This window comes from Bombyx mori, chromosome 14 (genome assembly GCF_030269925.1).
Source record: "Bombyx mori chromosome 14, ASM3026992v2".
Taxonomy (NCBI): domain Eukaryota; kingdom Metazoa; phylum Arthropoda; class Insecta; order Lepidoptera; family Bombycidae; genus Bombyx; species Bombyx mori.
Window position 1 is genome coordinate 254,296 of NC_085120.1, and position 22,337 is coordinate 276,632.

The window sequence follows — 22,337 nt, forward strand, 5'->3', positions numbered from 1 at the left end:
ATTTCATTTCACTTCATATTAGGTACCATTTTTTATTTTAATTTTTTTATAAAATATTAGACTGCATGGTATGATACCTTTGCCTTTCCAGTTGAAAATATGGAACTACTACTACTCATAATGTTTGACAACAAAATAGTATGCATGCGTGTTGTGTCAAATACATGGTAGTGTGTGTAATGTTTTCTTTCTCTATATTCTCTATAAGTGTGAGAAATTTCATACTCCTCCGGTCCGCGCAATCTTCGTAAAAATGGGTACAAAGTTTTTGCTTCACGTATATAGATATTGTCATGTTTCTATCTATAAACAGAGATATCCTTATTGCAGCCACTACCTGTTGGCGCCGCAGTACGCGGTCTCGCTTCCATCAGGTGTCGTGTACTGCCTCGCGTTTATGATCATTAGCATTGGTTGCTGTTTTGACACAAAAACTAAATTAATCTGTTGTACTGTTGTACCAAAAAGGCGTTCGTACATCGTCATCACCGAATCGGTCATCAAAAAATCAAAAATCGATTATCGAATCATCACAACGATCAAAAGGGGAACAAATCAGTGGGGCTGCATTAAAACTCAATTGCGACGCATTAGTAGTTACACCCTTCGAAATATAGACAATTATAATTTTTACAATTTTGCGCTACATAGTTAGTTGTAGATGTCTATGGGCTCCGGTAACTACTTAACACCAGGTGGGCTGTGAGCTCGCCCAAACATATAGGCAATTAAAAAAATATATAGGTATACGAAACCCCACCTACTCATTTCATATTCATACAATTTAGATAAAAAGCATGTTTTTTTTTGCCTAGCGCATGACAGGGTCAAGTGGAGACTACTTGTTTTTTTTTTTTTATCCTGCCTAAGCTGATAGCCTTAGGGGCTATTTCAGCGTAACCGTGGCTAGTAGGTGAGCTCACGGGGCTCAAACCTGATGACGTTGCTAACACGAACCCTAGCAAGAGCCGTGTTTCGCAGAATCTACCACCGGATCGGAAACGCGACCCACTGAGAAGATCCGGCTAGAAACTCAGTGGGCTGTGTCTGAGAGTTAATTTACTCGTCGAGCCCTTCGTCGCAAGCGACGGGTTCGACGAGAACGGTGACCGGTGCTTGAAGTACCTAAAAGCACCGTTAGTGGATCGGGAGGATCCGAGATGACGTGTTTTGGGCGACGTCGACTGCTTTCCATTCTGTCCGCAGGATCGGGAATGGACTACTTGTGACAGCCCTATGTATGTATGACCAGGGACGTCTTAAATCAGGCTGGGGCCCTTGGGCACACAAGAATTTGAGGCCCTTTTGGAAAGTAAAAAAAGCGAATTATAATATAATTTTTTTACTGAGTATAGTATGAGATGTTTTTTCTGATTGTCTCACTACTTACAGGAAAAATCTGTCGCGGATCATCTCCCAATTAAATTAATCATAAGCAATGAATGAAATGTATTCAAATCTTAGCTGTATATTTTTTTTATTTTTGATGTTAATGCACTGTTGATTGCACCTATAATTGAGGTGACATCTGCCATGAACTTTTGTCAACTTGTCAATGTTTTGTATTGATGATCACTTTGTTGGTGCAACTTAATAAATAAATAAATAAATAAATAAATGACCATTTATTATAGGTAATAAAATACAGTATGATATAATGTGTCATTAATGATATTAGAATGCTGCTGGTTTTTTGGTTACGATTACGGTAACGGAAACCGTTATCGTGATCGCTAGATATAATATCGCTAGATTCAATTAGGTTGGATGCGTTCAGAAATATTATTAATATAGTTGATTTAGGCGCAGTCATCGATATAATGGTGTATTATATGCCTTGTAAAATTAAATACTTTCTGATAAGATTACTCATTTGTGAAAAAAGTGTAATGTGCCCGACAAAAATGTTTTGAGAATAAATGTGTGAGAGAAATTGTCGGTCCTTCGGCGCCCCCTGAGAATGGGGGCCCTAGGCACGGGCCCCGTGTGCCCTTATGGTAAAGACGGTATTGTGTATGACTACAACTATAACTACAACAACCTATGCTGGTAACCTAAACGGGATATGGTAGCTTGAGTAGTGACTAGACTCTCAGCTAGTAATGTTGGAATATCGCGTCCCGACCCCTCGGGTCCCCCGCCAAGTCTCATTCATAATAATGCTGTGCACTCTGGTTGTTCTCTTTGTTCAGTAAACAATCAGTCGTGTGATTTTTAGCTCCTTGAGCAGTTGATTTAAAATCAATTAAAAAATCCCATCCACACATCAGCACCACAGAGGCACAAAGCGATATGACGACGTAATGACGATAAAATATTATTAAATCTCATTTGATTCAATATGGTCGTAACCGAAACTAATACTAAATTTCAAAGTAACTTCTTGTAGCAGAGTGGCGCAGTGGAAGCGTGCTGGGCCCATAACCCAGAGGTCCGTGGATCGAAACCACGCTCTGCTAAGTTCTTTTTGCTATTTTTTTATGTAAGCTTCGGAACAAATCTAGTAAAACTATTAATTTAAATCTTATAAGAAAACTAATCGACCGAGATTTCTTTAATACAAATAAAAAATACCAAAACTAACATACATAATTTATTTTATACTTAAATAATTATTTTAATAAGCATAACCATCTACGCATTGTTGATACTTTCTGTGAAATTACAGTAAAATTTATGAGAATGCTCTAATCAGAATGAACTAAATTTTTGGTGCGTTGCTTAATATTCATTTAAGCGCCATCTATTGAGTACTACTACAACTATATCAATCTTTTACAGAATCGTTTAAAACAAAGTTACATTAGAATAAGTTTTGTGAAAAGTACTATTTTTACGCCATCTATGAAAAAATATTGAAACTAATTCAGGACAATCCTTTTACAGAAATTATGTTCATAAATGTGTCGTACCTACGTAACGATTTAAATAATTTTGAATCACGTTTTAAGTATGCAATATAGAACAGTGTGCTTAGTGCGAGTTTTTTAATGTTCTCGATAGCGTAAAAGGTTAGTCAAATTCAGTCAAGCAAACGAGCACACGGCCCACCTGATGGTGAGTGGTTACCGTCGCCCGTGGGCTTCAGCAACGCCAGGGGCAGAGCCAAGCCGCTGCTTACCCTACCTGTTGATGTTTAATTGTAACACCGCATTTTATAATTGTTAAAAAATTTGAAAATTACGCTTTTATAGAAAATTAGAAAACGCAAATAAATACACAAAAAAGCAAGGGGTGCTTTTCAACAGGTTGAACGCTTTCGTCCCACCGGTGGGCCAAGCGTACTGTTCCATTCAAGCCGAGCCAAAATCAGGAAATCAGTCATTTTTATCAACTTGAAATTTTCATTTAAAAAATTATAAATGCGATTATTTGCACGGAAGATTAAAATTAGCGACTTTTGCCATCTAAAATAGTTTTTAAGATATTTTAAAAGGCTGTTAATCTTGATGAAAACTACAATTTTCAATTGGATTTGAAAACCACGCCCTTCGGTTTGGCTCAAGGGCCCCGCGGCTCACTTCCACACGCGTTCTGTTTGATACACAGCTGCAATCTGTGGCTTGAACGAAGCGCTTACGTTGGAACCCTCACGCGGCTTACGGATGACCCTCGTGGCCTGAAAGGTTCAGTAACATAAGGATCACCGGTAAGCACCGTGGCCTGAATGAAAATACTCTATTTTTCATGTGGCGTTCAACGTGATACATATTATTATTATTAAAATAATAATCCTTCTACTCGTATCTGTCAATTAAATATTTACAGCTATTCACACGACGCATCCCACGCAATATAAATTAATTATCAATTTTTTAGGATTTTTCTATAAAAGCGTGGTTTTTAGTTCTTTTAACTATTATTTATCTTTAATCATTAAATATTATAGTCTACATCTAAACTACGAACAATCAATTTGTAATGTTTCGTGAGGCTAGCCGAAATGTCTCTAATGTTGCGGTATAATGATGAGCACGCGCCGGTCCCACCTGTGGGCGCGGTCCATCCTGGCGAGGCACTGGTTGATGTCCTCCTCCATCCGTCTCTTTTCCTCTTCCTTCTCCTGGAGGTATGCGTCGAGCTTCGCAATGCCTTCCAGCAAAGCTCTCATCTTAGCTTTTGTGCTTTCTAACATTCCTATAGAAATGAATATTAAATGCTATTAGGAAATTTCATACAATTTAAAAAAAAAATACAATTAAATATGCTGGAATACAGACTACCTGTTAGTTAATTAGCTATATACCCACTTGTTGTGTTTGCATCGACTGCGAGCTGACTGCTCCCGACGTGGGTACAATGTACATCGGCATAATAATGTTTTGTATCCGGCAGAAATAGGCAGGATACAGGTACCTGTACAAGGAAGGAGGTGGCAAGTGTGGTGGCAGTGGGGTGGCGAGTGGGGAAACGAGTGGCAGGTGTAGTGGCTAGTGGGACGGCGAGCTAGACGGCGAGTGTGGCGGCGAGTAGAGTGGCAAGTGTGGTGGCCAGTGGTGCGGCGAGTGCGAGGCGCTAGTTACGTGTGACGGCGTGCAGGCGGGCGGCGGCCTCGGCGAGGGCGGCCCGCTTGGGCGCGACGCCGGTGTTGACGTGGTAGTACTTGTACATGGCGTGCACCCACATGCACAGCGACATGCACGCCTTCGACACCTGCGCGACACACAACACGCGCTGCCTCACTACTGCTTCAACATTAAGGATGTACAGGACATTCTATTTATGTATTGGCAAAATAAAAACCAGCCCGATTCCCGCAAGGCAAGAGGCTTCATAGGGATGTCACCCAAACTCTGGTTCCTACAGTGTTTCAAGTTCCTTTCGTATAGGAGGAGATACGTGGTGACGTAATTTGAGTCAAAAGTTAAATAATCGATACGGCTATTCTCAATTATCAGAATCGGATCTACTGCTGTTTCGTGAAAAACAAAAATGAATGCTCTATGAGACTTCGTGTGACCGAGTGATCTGGACATGGTCGCTATTTTGGGCGTTTAAGTTACATATTGAACAATTGTCCTTCGAACCCGATCATTTGACAATAATCCTGCCTGTATATTTTGTTATGTGTAAACTGTATTGTATTTTTATTATTGGATTACTGGTTTATAACGAACCCGACGTAGTACCTATAAAGCAGTATTTTAAGTACTTAAATGAATCTTTGGCTTGAAATCCATATATATCAGCACGTAATGGCCGATAACCTCAGAGCTGGACAACAAAATTTGGCATAATTTGTAGATAAATAAAAATCATACAGACATTCCTTCAAATGATCTCAGGATGAAACCAGCAAGTACACAGCCGACAAGCTCAGACCTTGGCAATCTTGTTGGGTTCATAGTCTGGGTTCTGTATGAACTTCTTCAGTTTCTTGATGGTGTCCTCAGTGATGGAGTCCTTATCATAGTTGATGAGCGAGTCGAGGAAGGCGGTGGGGTCGGCAAGCATGGCGCTGCCCGGCCGCCAGTAGTTCAGCACCTTCACTCCGAACGTGGCGCCGGGCTCCTGCGACATGAGATCACATCGATCCACACTTCTACTAAGGGATGAAAACGGGCCCTTAACGTGTCACCCGTGGACATCGGCGAGGTTCATGAGAGCTGCTGAAAGCACTGTGCAAGCTTCTCTGAAGAAAGGCATGTAAACGGGAGATCTGGAATTTCTTTAGAAAGGCGTTATCCTGCGGGTGGCGTCAGGAACGTCTGCTGAACTTTACTTTACTAAACTAATATACCGTTGACTCAAACACTTGAGAACACTAATTACTTCTTGAATCAATTACAATTTACAATACCTTGATAGGTTTGATATCAAAGACCACACAGAGCGACTCTATGACGAGAATGACTCCTGCTGGCGGCTTCTTCAGAGCCTTCACCTCCACTATGTCGTTCCTGTTCAGTTCCTGCAGGGCTTGCTCCGCCGCGCGCAGGGCCGGCAGGGCCTCGTCTGCGTACAGAGGGTCCGTGAGCGGCGGGTCCGGGGCGCCCTACGTGCGTCTCAAGGTAACGCTATGACTCCTAGGCACATAAAGACACACCGAGATCTCTCTGAGCGTCCTCCGCCATGGCCGTAGTCTCGGCGGCCATCTGCTCCGCTATGGCCTGCTCCTTCTCCACTTTCAACCGAGCGTCTTCCGCTATGGCCTGGGACACACAACAGAACCACATAGACTTACTGCTTACACTTATTGCCACGACAACGTTGAAGGTTGAGCTTGAAAGCTATATTATCATCAGTTTGGCAAGGCCAGTTGGTAAGAAAAGAAATAAATATATATTTGTCATCAAGCGGCCCCATGGCCTGATTTCCCCCCGTGTTGTCGATGCCGGGCACAGCACCAAGACCACACCTAAACCCGAGACAGCCAGGCTTCTCTTACAAAGATATTCCCCTGCTCCTGATCGGGAATCAAACCCGCAATTATAATTCATACCGGCTGTTTCGGACAGACCGTGTGGTACAAAATTGACTCTTTTTTAACTTAATAATAATTTTTAATTAATTAATGGTTAATTTGGTGCTAAGCTATCGAAGCCCATAAGACATCAACAACGTGAATGCCGCCACCCACATTGAGACACGAGTTCTAAGTTCAGTTCTATGGTACAATAGCTGCCCAGCTGTCGAGGCGGAAGGGCTGCTCTGCGACAGAAGCAGGCAGGGGCGGCGCAGACCAGCAGACAGACCAGCGGTGACTCTCCACACATGTAGGACGAGTTTTACGAACCACATCTAACCTATTGAAACAAGACTTTTTTTCCAATAAAACTGAAGCTATCACAAAAAGTCAAATCTTGTTTTTTTCTTTTTTTTATTGCCCTTGTAAGCAGACGAGCATACGGCCCACCGGACGGTGAGTGGTTACCGTTGCCCATGGACTTCAGCAATGCCAGGGGCAAAGCCAAGCCGCTGCCTACCGCCGTTTAAGATCATTAACGAGAAAACGAAGCACTAAGCGCGGTAAACGAGTTAGCTCATTTCATCACGATTATCACAAAGGACTTAAACTCACAGTGTCTATCGCGATCTGCTCAATGACTACCCTGGTTTCTTGGGCCGCCTTCTCCATCAGGGGTTTCAGCTCAGCCAGTTCAATCTGAAGTTGTTTCACTTCTATCTCGGTTTGATTCAGTTTGTTCAAGCCTTGATAGGATAAGAATGTGTTATTATCCACCACACATCGCCGGCAGTAGGGCACTTAGTGAGCCCGTACGGGTATATACCACCGCCCTGCCTGTTTCTTCCGTGAAGCAGCAATTTGTTTCGTGTTGAAGAGAGGGCAACCGTTACACTGTGAAATAGACACTCAGAAGGACACTCAAAGAGGGTGGCGAAATTTACATTGTTGATCTATATGGGCTCCGTAACCACTTAATACTTAGCGGCAACCGCGAGAGGGCGGACGGCCATACTCAATATCAGCTGAGAGCAGAAACTAACGCGGCGCTGCGGCAGGACCGGGGCTGGGTGTCCAGGGACATCCGGTCGGGGGTGGCGGCTTGATCAGATCCAGTGTGCGAATATAAACAAATTAATCGACGAAGTCAAAAAGTACTACATAGCAAGCTTTCGCAAAGCTTTCGTTCATACAAGCTACTAAACATCTTCCAGCTACCGTACCGTTCCTGAGGGCGTTGGACTCCTCGAGTATCGAGTTCCTCTTGTTCCTGAACATGTCTCTGTAGGCGGACAGCATCTCCATGTAGGACATCGGCGTGACGTAGTTCCGGCGGCCCAGGCGCGCCAGGAACGCGGCGCTGGTCTCCGCCACGCTCACGTGCGCCTCGCAGCACGCAGACTGGGGGCGCGAGTGTTACATGGGGGGCGGGGGGTCACGTGCGCCTCGCAGCACGCAGACTGGGGGCGCGAGTGTCACATGGAGGGCGGGGGGTCACGTGCGCCTCGCAGCACGCAGACTGGGGGCGCGAGTGTCACATGGGGGGCGGGGGGTCACGTGCGCCTCGCAGCACGCAGACTGGGGGCGCGAGTGTCACATGGAGGGCGGGGGGTCACGTGCGCCTCGCAGCACGCAGACTGGGGGCGCGAGTGTCACATGGGGGGCGGGGGGTCACGTGCGCCTCGCAGCACGCAGACTGGGGGCGCGAGTGTCACATGGAGGGCGGGGGGTCACGTGCGCCTCGCAGCACGCAGACTGGGAGCGCGAGTGTCACATGGGGGGCGGGGGGTCACGTGCGCCTCGCAGCACGCAGACTGGGGGCGCGAGTGTCACATGGGGGGCAGGGGGTCACGTGCGCCTCGCAGCACGCAGCCTGGGGGCGCGAGTGTCACATGGGGGGCGGGGGGTCACGTGCGCCTCGCAGCACGCAGACTGGGGGCGCGAGTGTCACATGGGGGGCGGGGGGTCACGTGCGCCTCGCAGCACGCAGACTGGGGGCGCGAGTGTCACATGGGGGGCAGGGGGTCACGTGCGCCTCGCAGCACGCAGACTGGGGGCGCGAGTGTCACATGGGGGGCGGGGGTCACGTGCACCTCGCAGCACGCAGACTGGGGGCGCGAGTGTCACATGGGGAGCGGGGTATCACGTGCGCCTCGCAGCACGCAGACTGGGGGCGCGAGTGTCACATGGGGGGTGGGGTGTCACGTACGCCTCGCAGCACGCAGACTGGGGGCGCGAGTGTCACATGAGGGGTGGGGTGTCACGTGCGCCTAGCAGCACGCGGACTGGGGGCGCGAGTGTCACATGGGGGCGGGGGGTCACGTGCGCCTTGCAGCACGCAGACTGGGGGCGCGAGTGTCACATGGGGGGTGGGGTGTCACGTGCGCCTAGCAGCACGCGAACTGTGGCGCGAGTGTCACATGGGGGGCGGGGTGTCACGTGCGCCTAGCAGCACGCGGACTGGGGGCGCGAGTGTCACATGGGGGGCGGGGGGTCACGTGCGCCTTGCAGCACGCAGACTGGGGGCGCGAGTGTCACATGGGTGGTGGGGTGTCACGTGCGCCTAGCAGCACGCGGACTGGGGGCGCGAGTGTCACATGGGGGTTGGGGTGTCACGTGCGCCTAGCAGCACGCGGACAGGGGGCGCGAGTGTCACATGGGGGGTGGGGTGTCACGTGCGCCTAGCAGCACGCGGACTGGGGGCGCGAGTGTCACATGGGGGGCGGGGGGTCACGTGCGCCTCGCAGCACGCGGACTGGGGGCGCGAGTGTCACATGAGGGGTGGGGTGTCACGTTCGCCTCGCAGCACGCAGACTGGGGGCGCGAGTGTCACATGGGGGGTGGGGTGTCACGTACGCCTCGCAGCACGCAGACTGGGGGCGCGAGTGTCACATGGGGGGTGGGGTGTCACGTGCGCCTAGCAGCACGCGGACTGGGGGCGCGAGTGTCACATGGGGGGCGGGGGGTCACGTGCGCCTTGCAGCACGCAGACTGGGGGCGCGAGTGTCACATGGGGGGTGGGGTGCCACGTGCGCCTCGCAGCACGCGGACTGGGGGCGCGAGTGTCACATGAGGGGTGGGGTGTCACGTGCGCCTCGCAGCACGCGGACTGGGGGCGCGAGTGTCACATGGGGGGCGGCGGTTGGGTCGTCGCGGTAATATAAGTTAACAACCAGTCTTGAGACAGATGCGTTTAGTTTAACTGAAGGATGTGATCACCCCCTATAGTTGGACTATTGTTAAAATGTTAGAACTGTCGATGTCAATGTCAAATGTATTGTCAACAAAGGAAAACGAGTTTAATGGTAACCACCGTGAGCACTGCCGAGGTCTGTGGATAAGCTTTGTTCTACACGAGCATGTTGTTAGATAGGCTTGTTGCTGAGGGGGTCATTTTAAGATCGAGCGGGACGGAATAGTCCCGGACCGAACCATGGCGGGTCCTGTCGCTCACCACCATGGCGTCCAGCACATCGGCCGTGGTGTCGAGCTCCGGCATGTTGGTGAAGAAGTGGTTGGCGACGGAGCGCAGGGCGGCGCGCGGCCACTCGCTGTACCAGTCCAGCGTGCAGCACGACACCAGCGCCGGGAACTGCCGCAGTCTGCCGCGGAACACCTGCCCGCACAGTACATAGTACAAACGCGGCACACACTCGCTCCTTCCCCAACAGAAGACGTTACAGCTTTGCGGCAGAAACAGGTAGGCACAAGGCGGCAGTACCGACCCGTGCACGATAGTACCTGTGTGACTATTAGAAGTCACATTTGGGTGTATAAATACATGATTCAGCAGTTTGATTTTTATGTATAAGGAATCCTTGTGTTACACGACCACTAAGAACTAATAATTATTTGTTTATTGTTGACATATGAGCACGACCTGTGCACTATGGAGAGGGTCATACTTGTGGTTGACGCCACGTTAATTATCATCAACAAATAAGTAAAGGTCCCCTCACATCTCCGATGGGGCTCATGACGATAACGATGTGCAAGTTGTTCCGGACCCTCTTCTGGTAGCAGGAGAACAGGTTGGTCTTGGTGGCGGGCAGGTTCATCTCCATGACGGCGTGGCGGACCGACATGTAGATCCGGTCCAGGTCCTCGGGCTCGTAGATGTTGGCCACGTCGCCCGAGCTCAGGATGCTGTTCACGTCTTCAAGGAACGATTCCATTTTTATCTGAAACATGCAACGTGACCACCTTCGAGAGCGCAGACCGCCCCATCGCAGCGCAAGCCATCAGAGTAATTCACGGAGACCCACAATTTAAGACAAAATAACAAGTATTATTCAATTGACGTCGAATACAGAAACAGTGAGGGTCACATTGTCTGCTCCCTACAAGGAACTGATGAACAATTGTTATAATATGTTGAACCCCCCGGTGCGATAGTTGTGTGATGGCGAGGGGACCATAGATCCCGGGGGCCGCCCGGCTCTAAGCAACAATCCGATTCACCGACTAGTCAATTGCGACTTATCTCGTTAATTTAGTATCTCTTTGTTCTCACCATTTCCGCGAGTGTCGTGATGTTACACTACTTTAATCCCTCAGCAACCTATAAGTTTGATAAGATGAAGAAGGACTGTAGGAACCTGGGCATCCGAAAATAAAAAGACGGTTCCTCTGTTCTCGGCGCCGGCCTTCAGCATGGTCTGCCGCAGGTCGTCCCGCCACTCCTGCTGCCCGTACGACTTGGTGATCTCGATCTGCACGCACGCCAGCTCCGACATGGAGGCCGACAGCCTGGACAGCGACTGGCGACCTGGGGGCAGAGGGGGCCGTACAGCCGGGGCCACGCCACACCACGGCACAGCGGCGCGGGGGACGCACCCGACCCTCCCATCCCGAGGAGCAGGGCGTTGGCCATCGGCTGCCTCATGATCCTGGAAAGTCTGCAGAGGTGAGCCACGGCGTCCTCGAACAGCACCAGCTCGAGCGGGGCGGTGGTGGAGGCGTTGTACTCGCGCAGGTAGTGGGCCAAGATCTCATTTAACTGAAATGTGGACAAAAACAAATCAAATAAGATTAAAAAATTTGAGAAACATTTCCTAACTGTCGCGAACCTACTCCGCCAACAGACACACGCATCATCGACACCGATTGCATTAAAGCAGAACAATTTTGCCAAATCTTGCAAACGCACAAGATCCCAGCGAAGACTTTCCGTGGTAGATCATCCCGTTGTCCCCCTCACCTCGGCGGCGTCGGTGATCTCCACGTACTTCTTGTCGTCGGCGCCGAGGTCCATGAAGTCTCCGAACAGCAGGAGGCGGCCGCCGGTCACCTCGCCCGGCTTCTTGCCGAACTCCGAACGGATCTTCTTGTTTAGTAAACTGGAAGAATCCTAATGCGATCATCTGTTCTAAATAAAATAACAATAAATAACTCGTAATGTCGAAGGCGGCGAGAGCTCACTTGACAAACCACTGGCGGTCCTCATCGTTGATCAGACGGTCCTGGTACACGCGCTGGTGCTCGTGGTACCACAGCCTGATGACGTCGTCTTCGTCCTGGGTTGGGTCAGACAGTGAGCACTGCAGTTACTCGACGTGACCACAACTGGTGTTTGTGTTTGTTTTGTCTTTGTTCTCATTCACACATTATTGTTATTATTTGTTTGCCTTTCGCGTCAAATCTACTCAATCATCTTCAAAGTTTTAAGAAGAAAAAACGCCTACTTCTCAGAGGAATATATTTTGTCAACATTACGGAGGGTGAAGTCGTGAATGTCTAATAAGTATTCCGTTTTTTGTCCCAATAAAATCTTCCTACGTAGGTCCAAAGATAATTCTTTTAAGGACATCTACAAGTAATATTTAGAACCAGATGTTCAAACAGCTAACCTTGACAAGCCGAGGATCCATCATCAGTATACCCTGGAAGACTTTACTAAGATCCCTCATGTTGAAAGTGTAGTGAGACTTGGTAGGAGTCGGCAGAAGTTCCTCCACGAGAGAGCTGAAGATATCTATGGACGCCTTCAAGAATGGGGCCTCTCTTATCGACACCTTGTCGAAATTTCTCGTCCAAGACTTCAAGATAACGCTGAAGATTGTGTACTGCGAAGAAATGAAATTATTACTATTTTAGTAAGAAATTAAAAGAGGATAGTTACGTGTGCTTGAATGCAATTTTTTTTTAACAACGAGGCTCCTACCGGATCCTCGTGTCAGGGGGATGGAGCTTCACTTGAGAGACCACGATAGGCATAAAAATGATAAGCTCTGTAATCTTCGACCTGATGTCCGAGCTTGATCCTGGATCTAAGCCGGGACACATAGGAGAGCCCGTGATCAGGCCCTCTCGTCGCAACCACAGTGATACTCCAGCGCCGGCAGCTGCGCCTGGCACCCTGGATGTTGGGTGCCTGCCACAGTGCGCCGTCGCACGCACAGACCCGTCGCAGTAAGTGTATCCCTACCTTGCTAGTATACTCCATCTCCGTAAATGAAATGTAGTGCATGTGGCGCAGCAGCCTGGCCGTGACGGGGTTCCGTCCTCCCCCGGCCGGTCCCATGGCGCCCACCATGGTCACGTCCACCAGGGTCTTGAACTCGCCTATGTTCAGACGGTCGTACCAGCCTGCACCACGCCGTATGATTGTCAATTTATATTACAGTAACGTAATAGATGTTGTGACCTAACAACTACTTCGATTTCTATAAAGTTTTATAGAAAAACGTTACCAGAAAAGTCCATAAACTGTCTGAGCAGCTCGATGGGAGGTTGCGCTCCGTAGACCTCAAGCGCGGGCATGTTGAGGTCGTCGATGAAGAACACCTGGTACTTGGTCGGCGGCGGCCCGAATACTCCGCGGCGCCGACGTTCCAGCTTACTGTCGATGACGTCCTGAGCACACGACCGGCGCCATTAGCAAGGGGATACAGTGGGGCGGCCGGCTGCGGGCCCCGCCGCGTACCTGGGTCTGGTTGGCCGAGGTCCTCGCCGAGAACACGATGAATTCGCAAATGAACTTCTTGTGCAGTCCGCGGCTGAGCTTGGAGGTGATGGTGAGCGTCTTGCCGGCGCCCGTGGGCCCCACGCACAGCGCCGCCCGCTGGCACCACACCTTGTAGCCCAGCAGGGCCGCGCTGCGCACGTTGTCTATGGTCGGGACTTCGATATCTGCGACAGAAGCATTATCGCAACTCTCACCAAAACCAAAATAATTATCAATAGGTTTGACATTACCGACCGTAAAATAGAAACTTAACCTTAACCAGAAATTATAATGAGGTGGTAAACTTTGTCCAATTATCTTGGCATACAGCATACCAAGCATTAAACAGTTACCAGAGTCAGCAACGTGGCGTCACGAGGTGAGTCTCAGTTGGCTCCTCCAGTAGTAAGCAACCCATATAATGATCATCCCTCGCTCTCATCCACTGCGAGGAGTGGTCCGTCTCTCTACTCTCGTAGTAACCAAATGATCAGACCCGAGTACTGGCAGTCCGGGTCCACTTCGTAGGCGTCCAGGTTCTGCATCCAGTTGTACCAGTAGGGCGCGGCGGGCTCGCCGTCCTCGGTCGGCTCCGTGAACCCGCCGTCGTGCAAACTGAATTATTTTATATCCATTTTTAGATTCTCGTTTCTCTGATCTTGGAGAATTATGTAATTTTCAAAATTTACATTTTCTTTTTACATTCAATCAGCGGCATTATTGTGAAAAGTGAGTATATGCTATATACAAGTAAATTAGACAAATGTTCAAGGTTGAATAAATCATTAATCCACTATGGAAGCACACGCAAATATTTGTCTATAATGTTTAGTATCGCTCAGAGACGACCGCAGTAGAAAGAGAGACAGGGTCTATCTAACTATCTCTAAAGACTACAAGAAATATGGGATATTTCACTCACGTGTAGTCATAAACCCTGCCCTCCTTGGGAAAAGGCGGCTTGAGTCCGTTCTGCGTGGTGAGGTCGCGCATGAAGGTGGAGAACACGGCGCGGCCAGCCAGGTCGCACGTGGCGCCCACGGTCCACACCGTTGCCCACACCACCCAGCACGGCGCCAGGCGGGCTAGAGGAACCGCCCACTTGTAGAGTAAGTACTGGCCCCTGGTACACTGTGAGCCCCCGGATCGATCTCATGTCGCCTCAGTGGGTGCAAGGAACTTTTATATTATTTTGCTTATATGGGTAAACGAGCTCACAGTCTACTTGGTGTTAAGTGGTTACCGGAGCCTATACACATCTACAACGTAAATTTTCAAAGTAAATTTCTAAATTTATTTATGACAACTTTGTGTCATCCAGCACATGAACTTAAAAACTTAAAAAAACCATAACGATTTGTAATTCTTGTTTAGAGCAGCAGGCGCCCTGACCTCCACCGGCCAAGTTCATGAGAGAGCTGAGAAGGAGCGCGGACTAACGCATGAGGGCTATGAAGGCAGGTCCCGGTGGAGGCTTGTCGTCCTTCCCGGTGAGCGGCCGGAGCCTGAAGTCCAACAGTTCTAGGAACTTTAAGACCAGTGCCGAGTCCAGGGACGGCACCATCTCCGTGAGCTTGGTGCGCAGCAGCACCAGCGACGGGTACAGGTACGTCGTGATCAGGTTCGGCAGGATCTTGCGTATGTTATCCGCCATCTATGGGAGGAGGGGGAGGTGTATAACGTGTTCCTCCAGGTAATTTTATGCTTTTTCTTTATTGCTCGCGTAGGTAGACGAGACTACAACGAGAGTACAACGTGTCGTCTTGTAATGGCAGTCACTATAATGAGCCAGCCAGTGAACTGGTCACAGATGCTAGTTGCCGTAGGTGGCAGTAGATGGTATAGTGCACTGACCGGCGGGATGGAGGAGCGGAGCCAGGCGTTGACGAGCGGCAGCAGGCCCACCACCTCCGCGTCGATGTAGACCATGCCGCAGCGCGACACCGTGGCGGGGGACGCCACCGCCAGGTCCGCCACCTCGAACAGCATGCGCTGCCGCTCCGTCAGCTTCATGATCTCACCGCTCGACAGGCACAGCTTCTTGTTGTCGTCCAGCACCTGCAGCAGCGCACTGTACCGGCACCGCACCCGCGCCCCTACTGCGGGCCGGGGCTAGCACTACGTCGGTACCATTACACGAGCCCGAGACACATTAACGCTGTATTTAGCCAATTATATCCTATAAGCATACTTTTCATATATTTATAATTTTGTAACGCAAGTATCGAACTAACAGTATTCATATTCTCGATCCAGACAGCGTCAACTGGCCCGTCGAAGACATACCATCGCTTGTCCATGTCTTCCACCGCGATGCCCATGCGGACCAGACTCGATAAGATGCCATCCGTCCTTTACAACCAACCACAAATGAATTTTGCAAACCAAAAGAACTGCTAGGGATTTTATTTCTTGTATTTGTAGGCAGACGAGCATACGGCCCACCTGATGTAAGTGGTTACCGTCGCTCATGGATGTCAGTAATACCAAGGAACAGCTAAGTCGCTGATTACCATTGAGTAATCTCCACAAACCTCATTTGAAGAAGGACATGTCACAGCGCTCGGGAAACACCGTGGAAGGGAGCTCATTCCAAAACACAGAGGGAATCGAAATCCCTCCGTACGCCCAATGGAAGTAGCTGGTATTTAGGAGCCCCGGCCCAGAGGTGAGAGCAGTACACTACGCGCCGTTGGAACAGCCCTTTGTAAAGCGCAAGTCTTTGCCCAGGCGTGAAATACCGCCATATTCGTCAATTTGAGAGAGCACGCTGCCACGCCCTCAGCGTGTTCTCCGAGTCCTCAGCTATGAGCGGCTTAGTAGTGGTCTTGTCATACCTGATGTCAATAAGCAATGGTGACCACTCATCGTCAGAATGAGTCTCGTCCTTTGCAAAAAAAAAACACGAAATTAATGAGCTCTCCATAATCGCTTATCACTAGGGATATATAAGAGCGAGTGTATTGAAACCAACCATTCGTGAGTCTGGAGGTCGAACTCCCCGTACAGCTGCCCCATCGTTATGGACTTGGGGTTGACCACGAAGGTGTGCACCGGGGCGAAGGGCGTGCCGTCCGGGGCGGGCTTCCCTTTGATGGCGGTCAGGGCGTCGCGCAGGATCTCGTAACACTTCCAACGATATTTCAACTTAACGTCGGCTCGGCACTGCACACTGTCGCAACATCACGCACGCACGCACGCACGCACGCACTCACACGCACACGCACACGCACACGTACGCACACGTACACGCACGCACACGCATACTGACACGCACACGAATTTAAAAAAAAAATAAAAAACGTGATTTTTACGGAGCAACATATTCATTAAAGCCTTATTTAAAATTATATCAACAAGTACAATTAGAAGTTCATAGATCTTATATATATAATAATATGTTCTCTGAGTACGGTCGAGTTAATAATATAAATAGCATTTTTAAAACCAAGACCAAAAAAAAGAAGATGCTACCTTGGTCTTCCCGGCGCCCGCGGGCCCCACCAGCATCAGGCCGTGCCGGACCACCGTGGTCTCGTACAGCTGAATTATCTTGAATATAAAGGCTGAAAACGATATACGTGATGTCCACGGGCATCTGTGCATTGCGTACAGCTCTACGTATGAGCGCCCGTTGGATATAGTCTACCAAACACTCGTGTAGATTTTTCTTGTATTCTGTAATGTTGGTGACAGTAAGGGTCTGTCGCAGAAGTACAACTTACCGTAGACGTCGTCGTACCCTCGCTTGACGAGCACGCTGCGGATGGACTGCTCCATGATCCCGTAGTCCACCACCGGGATCTCCACTCGCGGGAACAGATCCGATATTATACCTGTTGACCAAACTCCATATTATGAGGACAACAACTTCAACAGGCTTTTGTAAAAATGGCCCTGATCTCCTGGACGAGTGGTTTAAATAAGACAAGTCGCGGTAAAATGTGCTTGGGATGATCTTATTTGTCCATTATTTGCAGAGTCCTCTCGTACTTTATCAAAATAAGCAACTAATCGGTGGTAGAACTTCTTGTGAGTCCGCGCGGGTAGGTACCACCACCCTGCCTAGTTCTGCCGTGAAGCAGTAATGCGTTTCGGTTTGAAGGGTGGGGCAGCCGTTGTAACTATACTGAGACCTTAGAACTTATCTCAAGGTGGGTGGCGCATTTACGTTGTGGATGTCTATGGGCTCCAGTAACCACTTAACACCAGGTGGGCTGTGAGCTCGTCCACCCACCTAAGCAATAAAAAAAAACGGTTGCTGTCAGAGCGCAAAGCTGATCTCGCCGAGTCAAGAAAGCGACAACACAGAAGAGCTAGATAGAGAATGAGGCGGGTCAGGGCGCACCGTTGAAGAGCAGCAGGTCTTCGGCGAGAAACTTGGGCACGTTGACGTCCCGCAGCGCGCGCAGCACCAGCTGGCGCTCGTCGCCGCCGGGCTGCTGCCGCATGAGGTTGCCGGCCACCACGATCACGGTCTTCACGGCGCGCATGCCGAAGTCGTAGTGGTCCTGGGGCACACGGCACGCTCACCAGTCGATAACTACGCTTTTTAACTTAAACGTTGATCGTAACTTTAGAAACAAGTGTAACAGTAACCGGTGGCAGACCGCGTTGTGAGCGCATGGGTACTATTATCGTGTCTACTTGTATAACAGATAATGTTCTGATCTCATTATGCAGACTAAAGTTTTACTATTTCACTTTCACACACTTTTACTTCCACATTTAGACCCATTTCATTCCATTTAATGAGTAATGAAGTTTATTCGAACCTGAGAAGACAGTTGTTCCGAACTAAGTCTGAAGGTAGTGGTGATCTTCCCTGCGAGGATCTTTGCTTCGTAGAAGCCGTAAGAGAAAAGAGAAATTTCCGCGATGAGAGCATAATCTGGAACCATCATGGCGATGGGGCGGAAGAGAGCCTTCAAATTTTCAGGTAGCTCCGTGCGACCTGGTGGACGGTAACAAATTGAAGGAGTTAAGGAGACTGCCTTGGTATTCTGGTCCGACACTACCACCGACTGATCTGCTATATAATTTTTATTGTGACTTACCCAAGTCAATACGACACTGTGATCTGTTGTTTTTGACTTTGGTCAATCATGATTAATTTAAAAAATCTAAATTCTACGTAATAAACGTTGAACTCTCATTCTCAGTGGCACACACAAGGTCGCCCTACACCGGACAAGTATCGCAGCATCAATAAGGTGCATTTGACCAACCTGCATATCCAGGGTTCATGGTGATGAAAACTGAACAGGAAGCCTTGATGGGCAGCTCGATACCCTCGAACATGAACTTGTCCAGCTTGGCCACTTGCGCTTTCTGGATCGTCGCCACCTTGTCCACGATAACGTCGCATTAATCAGAATCTTTACACTTTACTGGACCAACTGTCCTTTTACAGGAATTTCCAGAATTCCTATTCGAAATGCGGTACTGGATCGGACTTACCTGCTGGGCAACTACGGAGAGCACTTCAATGTCTATTCTGTTAAACTCATCGAAGCACGCCCAGGCCCCTGAACTGGAATAATATCACGAAGTTAAAATGATAAATGAAGTATTGTAAGTACAATAAGTACAGTATATACTTCAGCAATCTTTTTTTTCTCGTGTATCAAATCTTTGAAATGTCCATAGTCTATCAAAAGGGCAGTAGAGTCGTAAAATACTCACGCAGCCAATCCCTTAAAGAACTTGCCCATCGCCATGTAGTCCAGCTGGTCCGAGCAATTGAACACTACGCACTGAACGGCTAAGGCTTTGGCTAAATCCTACAACGCAAGGGTCAATTGTTATGTAGAACGTTATCAACTTAACAAGAGGTCAAGTGGTGTGATTTTAAGAATCTTCAAGCAGCCGCCGGAACTGAAGAGTTCACAATTGACTAGGGTACATAGAGGTGCAGCTTCAACATGCATCGACCCCAGGGGGGTACCGACTGAGCAGAGAGTACATCTTGAAGCTGATATCAATTTTACTCTTTAACGTTATTTAGACATCAATTGATGGAAGGATCATTTGATGTATCATCATTTTCGTCAACTTTGAAGGAAGAGGAGTCTCAAGGTATGTGCCTTCTTCTTGTTATTTAATAGCACTGCCGCGACTGTCGACCGGCGACGAAGAGCGAGAACGACCTTGTTTCATCTACACTCACATGCGGACTTCCTCTTAGAGTGGTCTCTTTGATCGAGAGTCGCGTTGCCACTGTGATATGTCCTATACTATTTGCATGTCTGGAGATAGTCCGTGGGAGGTACTTTTTCAACAGTGGGGTTAAATTTGGGTTTTACTAGTATGGATGGATGAAGAGATGCTAGTGCGGTGTGGATCGTCAGTGGCGTGGTGATGCAGGGTCGCCGGTTACCTTCGTGGTCTCGGTCTTGCCGGTGCCGGCCGGGCCCGCGGGCGCCGCGCCCTGGTGGACCCGCATGGCGCACATCAGCGTGAGGTAGCACCGGTCCGTCAGCGGCGTGATCACCAGCCGACCGCTGCGACACACCCCACCTCACTGCTCAGTGGTACTCGTACAGACAATAGACTATTGAGCACAGTGTGAGCTCGCAAGCCCACCCGCATTTAAACATAGGATTACTTAAGTGACGTCTGTGATATTTAAATTTCCTTAAATAAACATACAAGCTCCCCGTCGTTCGTGGAGTTAAACAGGGACTACTAATGCTTTGTAAGCACCTACTGGTTTTCATCTTGAGTCATAACGCGGATGGCTCCAGTCACATCATTTTCTACATACATCTAGATCATAGCCCGATCCACATGGCTCCTCACCTGTTCCCGAGATATTCATTCTGGTAGATGAAGACTGCATTAAGAGCTCTGACTTCGCAGCAGTTCTGACTAAACTGCCGATAGTACATGCTCGTATCGAGCACCTCCTCGTCCTGGTACACTTCCGGGGACTCGCCCTCTTCCAGGGGACGGGGTTCGTTTACCACCTCGTAATATCTGAAATTCAGGCTCGAAGTCATTATGATAAATTGTTCCGTCCGGCTAGCGGTGGCAAGTTGTATCGAGCACCGGCGCCGGCTACATGAAACGCGAGCACAAGTGGCGACATGAGCGGGTACTGACCGCAGCTGCGAGATCCAGTGGAAGTCCGTGAGCGCGCGCACGGCCCGCAGCGCGTCCGTGACGTCACGCGCGTGCACCTCCACCACGAGCAGCGCGCACACCACCTCGCGGTGGAACCACGACAGCTCGCCTTTCACCAGCGCGCGCAGGCTGTCCAGCTGTGCGCCGCCGACATGGGGACATTGGACACAAAGGATAGGAAACAGGTTGGCGCCGATTTAGAATGATTTATTGAAAACCATACCTGTTTCAGCATATTCTCATAGAAGACGTCGACGCAACAGTTCCGTATGGCGTCCTCGACACCGGCGGTCCAGGCCAGCTGGCTGCCCGCGATGACGACCTGCCCCGGCCAGCGCAGCACCCACTCGGCGCGGGGCAGCACCCAGATCTCCTCCAGACTGTCGATCAGGGTCAGTCGGACTGAGGGGACCAGAGAACAAGCTGTAGCAACATCTGTCGCCGGTCACGCTTCAACAAGTAATGTTCGATTACAAGTGTGTAGTTCAGATTTGATCCCTCTGTACGATCTACGATAAACGACTCTTGTTTAATAGAATTCCTCAACGTTGCCTTTCTTTCACTAAAATAAAAGAACTATAGAAACTAATTAGGTAATGGATTGTTCTCCTCCATAATTGAATGTCGCGATCGAAGATCGGGTAAAACAAAATAATGTAATTCACTTTTAGGTATATAGACGCCTTACCTCAGTAATTACACTTTTTTTTAATACACAATATGATTCTTTCGTCGTGAATTCATCCGCGTTAGGACACATTTCACTAAAAGTTTAGTTACGACAGCGGGACTCAAGCCCCGGCACAGTCGCATCGGCACGAGTGCACCGCGCGTGTTGTCCTTTATTAGACCACGACGCCGTCAAGTCCGGGCCAGTCCGACCTGTTTGTTGTAACGTAGAAACTAACTGGTGTTTTTCATGGTGTCCTCCAGCAGCAAGAGCCACTGTTCCACGTTTGCAGTGGGGTAGAACTTGTACTTGAGCTCCACCGTCTCCCCCTCGCTGGAGTGCATCTCGGTTATTCGGAGATCCGATTCAAAGGTCACCTATTGTTATCATTCCGAACTATAGCTATAGAACATTATGTAAGGGTATCCTATAAGATTTTAACAACATCTATAAATATAAATGAAAAATAATAAATTAGCAAAGACAAAACAGTTAATTTCGGTCCCCTACGGTCCCCGCGCTTGTCAACCGACTTCCCCTCTGGTTGCGTTCGTGATGATGTCCGTTATAGCCCGAGAGCCCGTGGGATCTACCTGTATGTATTTGACCAGACCTGAATTTTCGTACATTGAGACCCCTATACCTACCATGCATGAGGTGGGGACTCACTAAGCTCAAAGTGGTCGACGCGCCGAGCGCTCAGGTAGGACAGGTACCGATTTTCACGGATTTTAAATCCATTTGACCACGTCTGCCGTTTTGAAATTTTGAAAATATATGATTATTATTATCGGAAAATAAGAATGGCAGACCATTATCGCGCATTTTACTTTGTGGCAGACCACTTTGAAAATGCTAAATTGCATTGAAAATGCAAAATTTTGAAAGTAATTGACTAGATCTGCCATTGATTTAATAATATGTTGTTTATTTTAGTCTTAAAAACTTATATTGATCACGGCAGACCTCTACATTGCGTACACACATCAACATATAATAAAATCTTAGCTACTACCCGGCCAGATGTATATTATGTTTTCCGTTCACTGTTTTAGAGGAATATAATTTACTTGCGATTTACTTTAGCAATGTATTTACCGAAATTAATATTTTTTTATATTATATATACTAAACTTCATTAGTTAGACAATTAAGAAGTGAATTTTTTATGGAATAATTATAAATAATAC

At 48.6% G+C, this 22,337-nt stretch overlaps 1 protein-coding gene and 1 non-coding gene across 6 annotated transcripts in view; one reads left to right on the forward strand and one right to left on the reverse strand.

Moving 5' to 3' along the window:
* LOC110385420 (dynein axonemal heavy chain 1) overlaps positions 1-22,337 on the reverse strand; it is a 56,666-nt gene that overhangs the window by 15,387 nt on the left and 18,942 nt on the right. For 4 of the 5 annotated variants that reach the window (XM_038015383.2, XM_038015385.2, XM_038015387.2 and 1 more), the window contains exons 28-62: positions 21,386-21,524; positions 20,701-20,879; positions 20,457-20,614; positions 20,154-20,330; positions 19,732-19,855; positions 19,038-19,135; positions 18,813-18,885; positions 18,581-18,698; positions 18,128-18,306; positions 17,701-17,863; positions 17,078-17,188; positions 16,827-16,918; positions 16,327-16,481; positions 15,587-15,704; positions 15,207-15,410; positions 14,793-15,006; positions 14,275-14,437; positions 13,849-13,967; positions 13,332-13,537; positions 13,099-13,261; positions 12,834-12,994; positions 12,256-12,471; positions 11,828-11,922; positions 11,607-11,745; positions 11,243-11,405; positions 11,005-11,174; positions 10,366-10,587; positions 9,861-10,022; positions 7,630-7,807; positions 7,022-7,152; positions 6,047-6,152; positions 5,801-5,955; positions 5,323-5,511; positions 4,524-4,653; positions 3,990-4,137 (exon numbers count right to left, since the gene is read on the reverse strand). In XM_038015383.2, the coding sequence (XP_037871311.1) occupies positions 3,990-4,137; positions 4,524-4,653; positions 5,323-5,511; positions 5,801-5,955; positions 6,047-6,152; positions 7,022-7,152; positions 7,630-7,807; positions 9,861-10,022; positions 10,366-10,587; positions 11,005-11,174; positions 11,243-11,405; positions 11,607-11,745; positions 11,828-11,922; positions 12,256-12,471; positions 12,834-12,994; positions 13,099-13,261; positions 13,332-13,537; positions 13,849-13,967; positions 14,275-14,437; positions 14,793-15,006; positions 15,207-15,410; positions 15,587-15,704; positions 16,327-16,481; positions 16,827-16,918; positions 17,078-17,188; positions 17,701-17,863; positions 18,128-18,306; positions 18,581-18,698; positions 18,813-18,885; positions 19,038-19,135; positions 19,732-19,855; positions 20,154-20,330; positions 20,457-20,614; positions 20,701-20,879; positions 21,386-21,524 (5,318 nt within the window). The remainder of the gene's footprint in view (positions 1-3,989; positions 4,138-4,523; positions 4,654-5,322; positions 5,512-5,800; positions 5,956-6,046; positions 6,153-7,021; positions 7,153-7,629; positions 7,808-9,860; positions 10,023-10,365; positions 10,588-11,004; positions 11,175-11,242; positions 11,406-11,606; positions 11,746-11,827; positions 11,923-12,255; positions 12,472-12,833; positions 12,995-13,098; positions 13,262-13,331; positions 13,538-13,848; positions 13,968-14,274; positions 14,438-14,792; positions 15,007-15,206; positions 15,411-15,586; positions 15,705-16,326; positions 16,482-16,826; positions 16,919-17,077; positions 17,189-17,700; positions 17,864-18,127; positions 18,307-18,580; positions 18,699-18,812; positions 18,886-19,037; positions 19,136-19,731; positions 19,856-20,153; positions 20,331-20,456; positions 20,615-20,700; positions 20,880-21,385; positions 21,525-22,337) is intronic. The other variant, XM_038015384.2, reaches the window with a different exon arrangement.
* On the forward strand, positions 2,388-2,459 carry TRNAM-CAU (transfer RNA methionine (anticodon CAU)). Its single transcript has one exon. It is a non-coding gene; the product is annotated as a tRNA-Met (tRNA).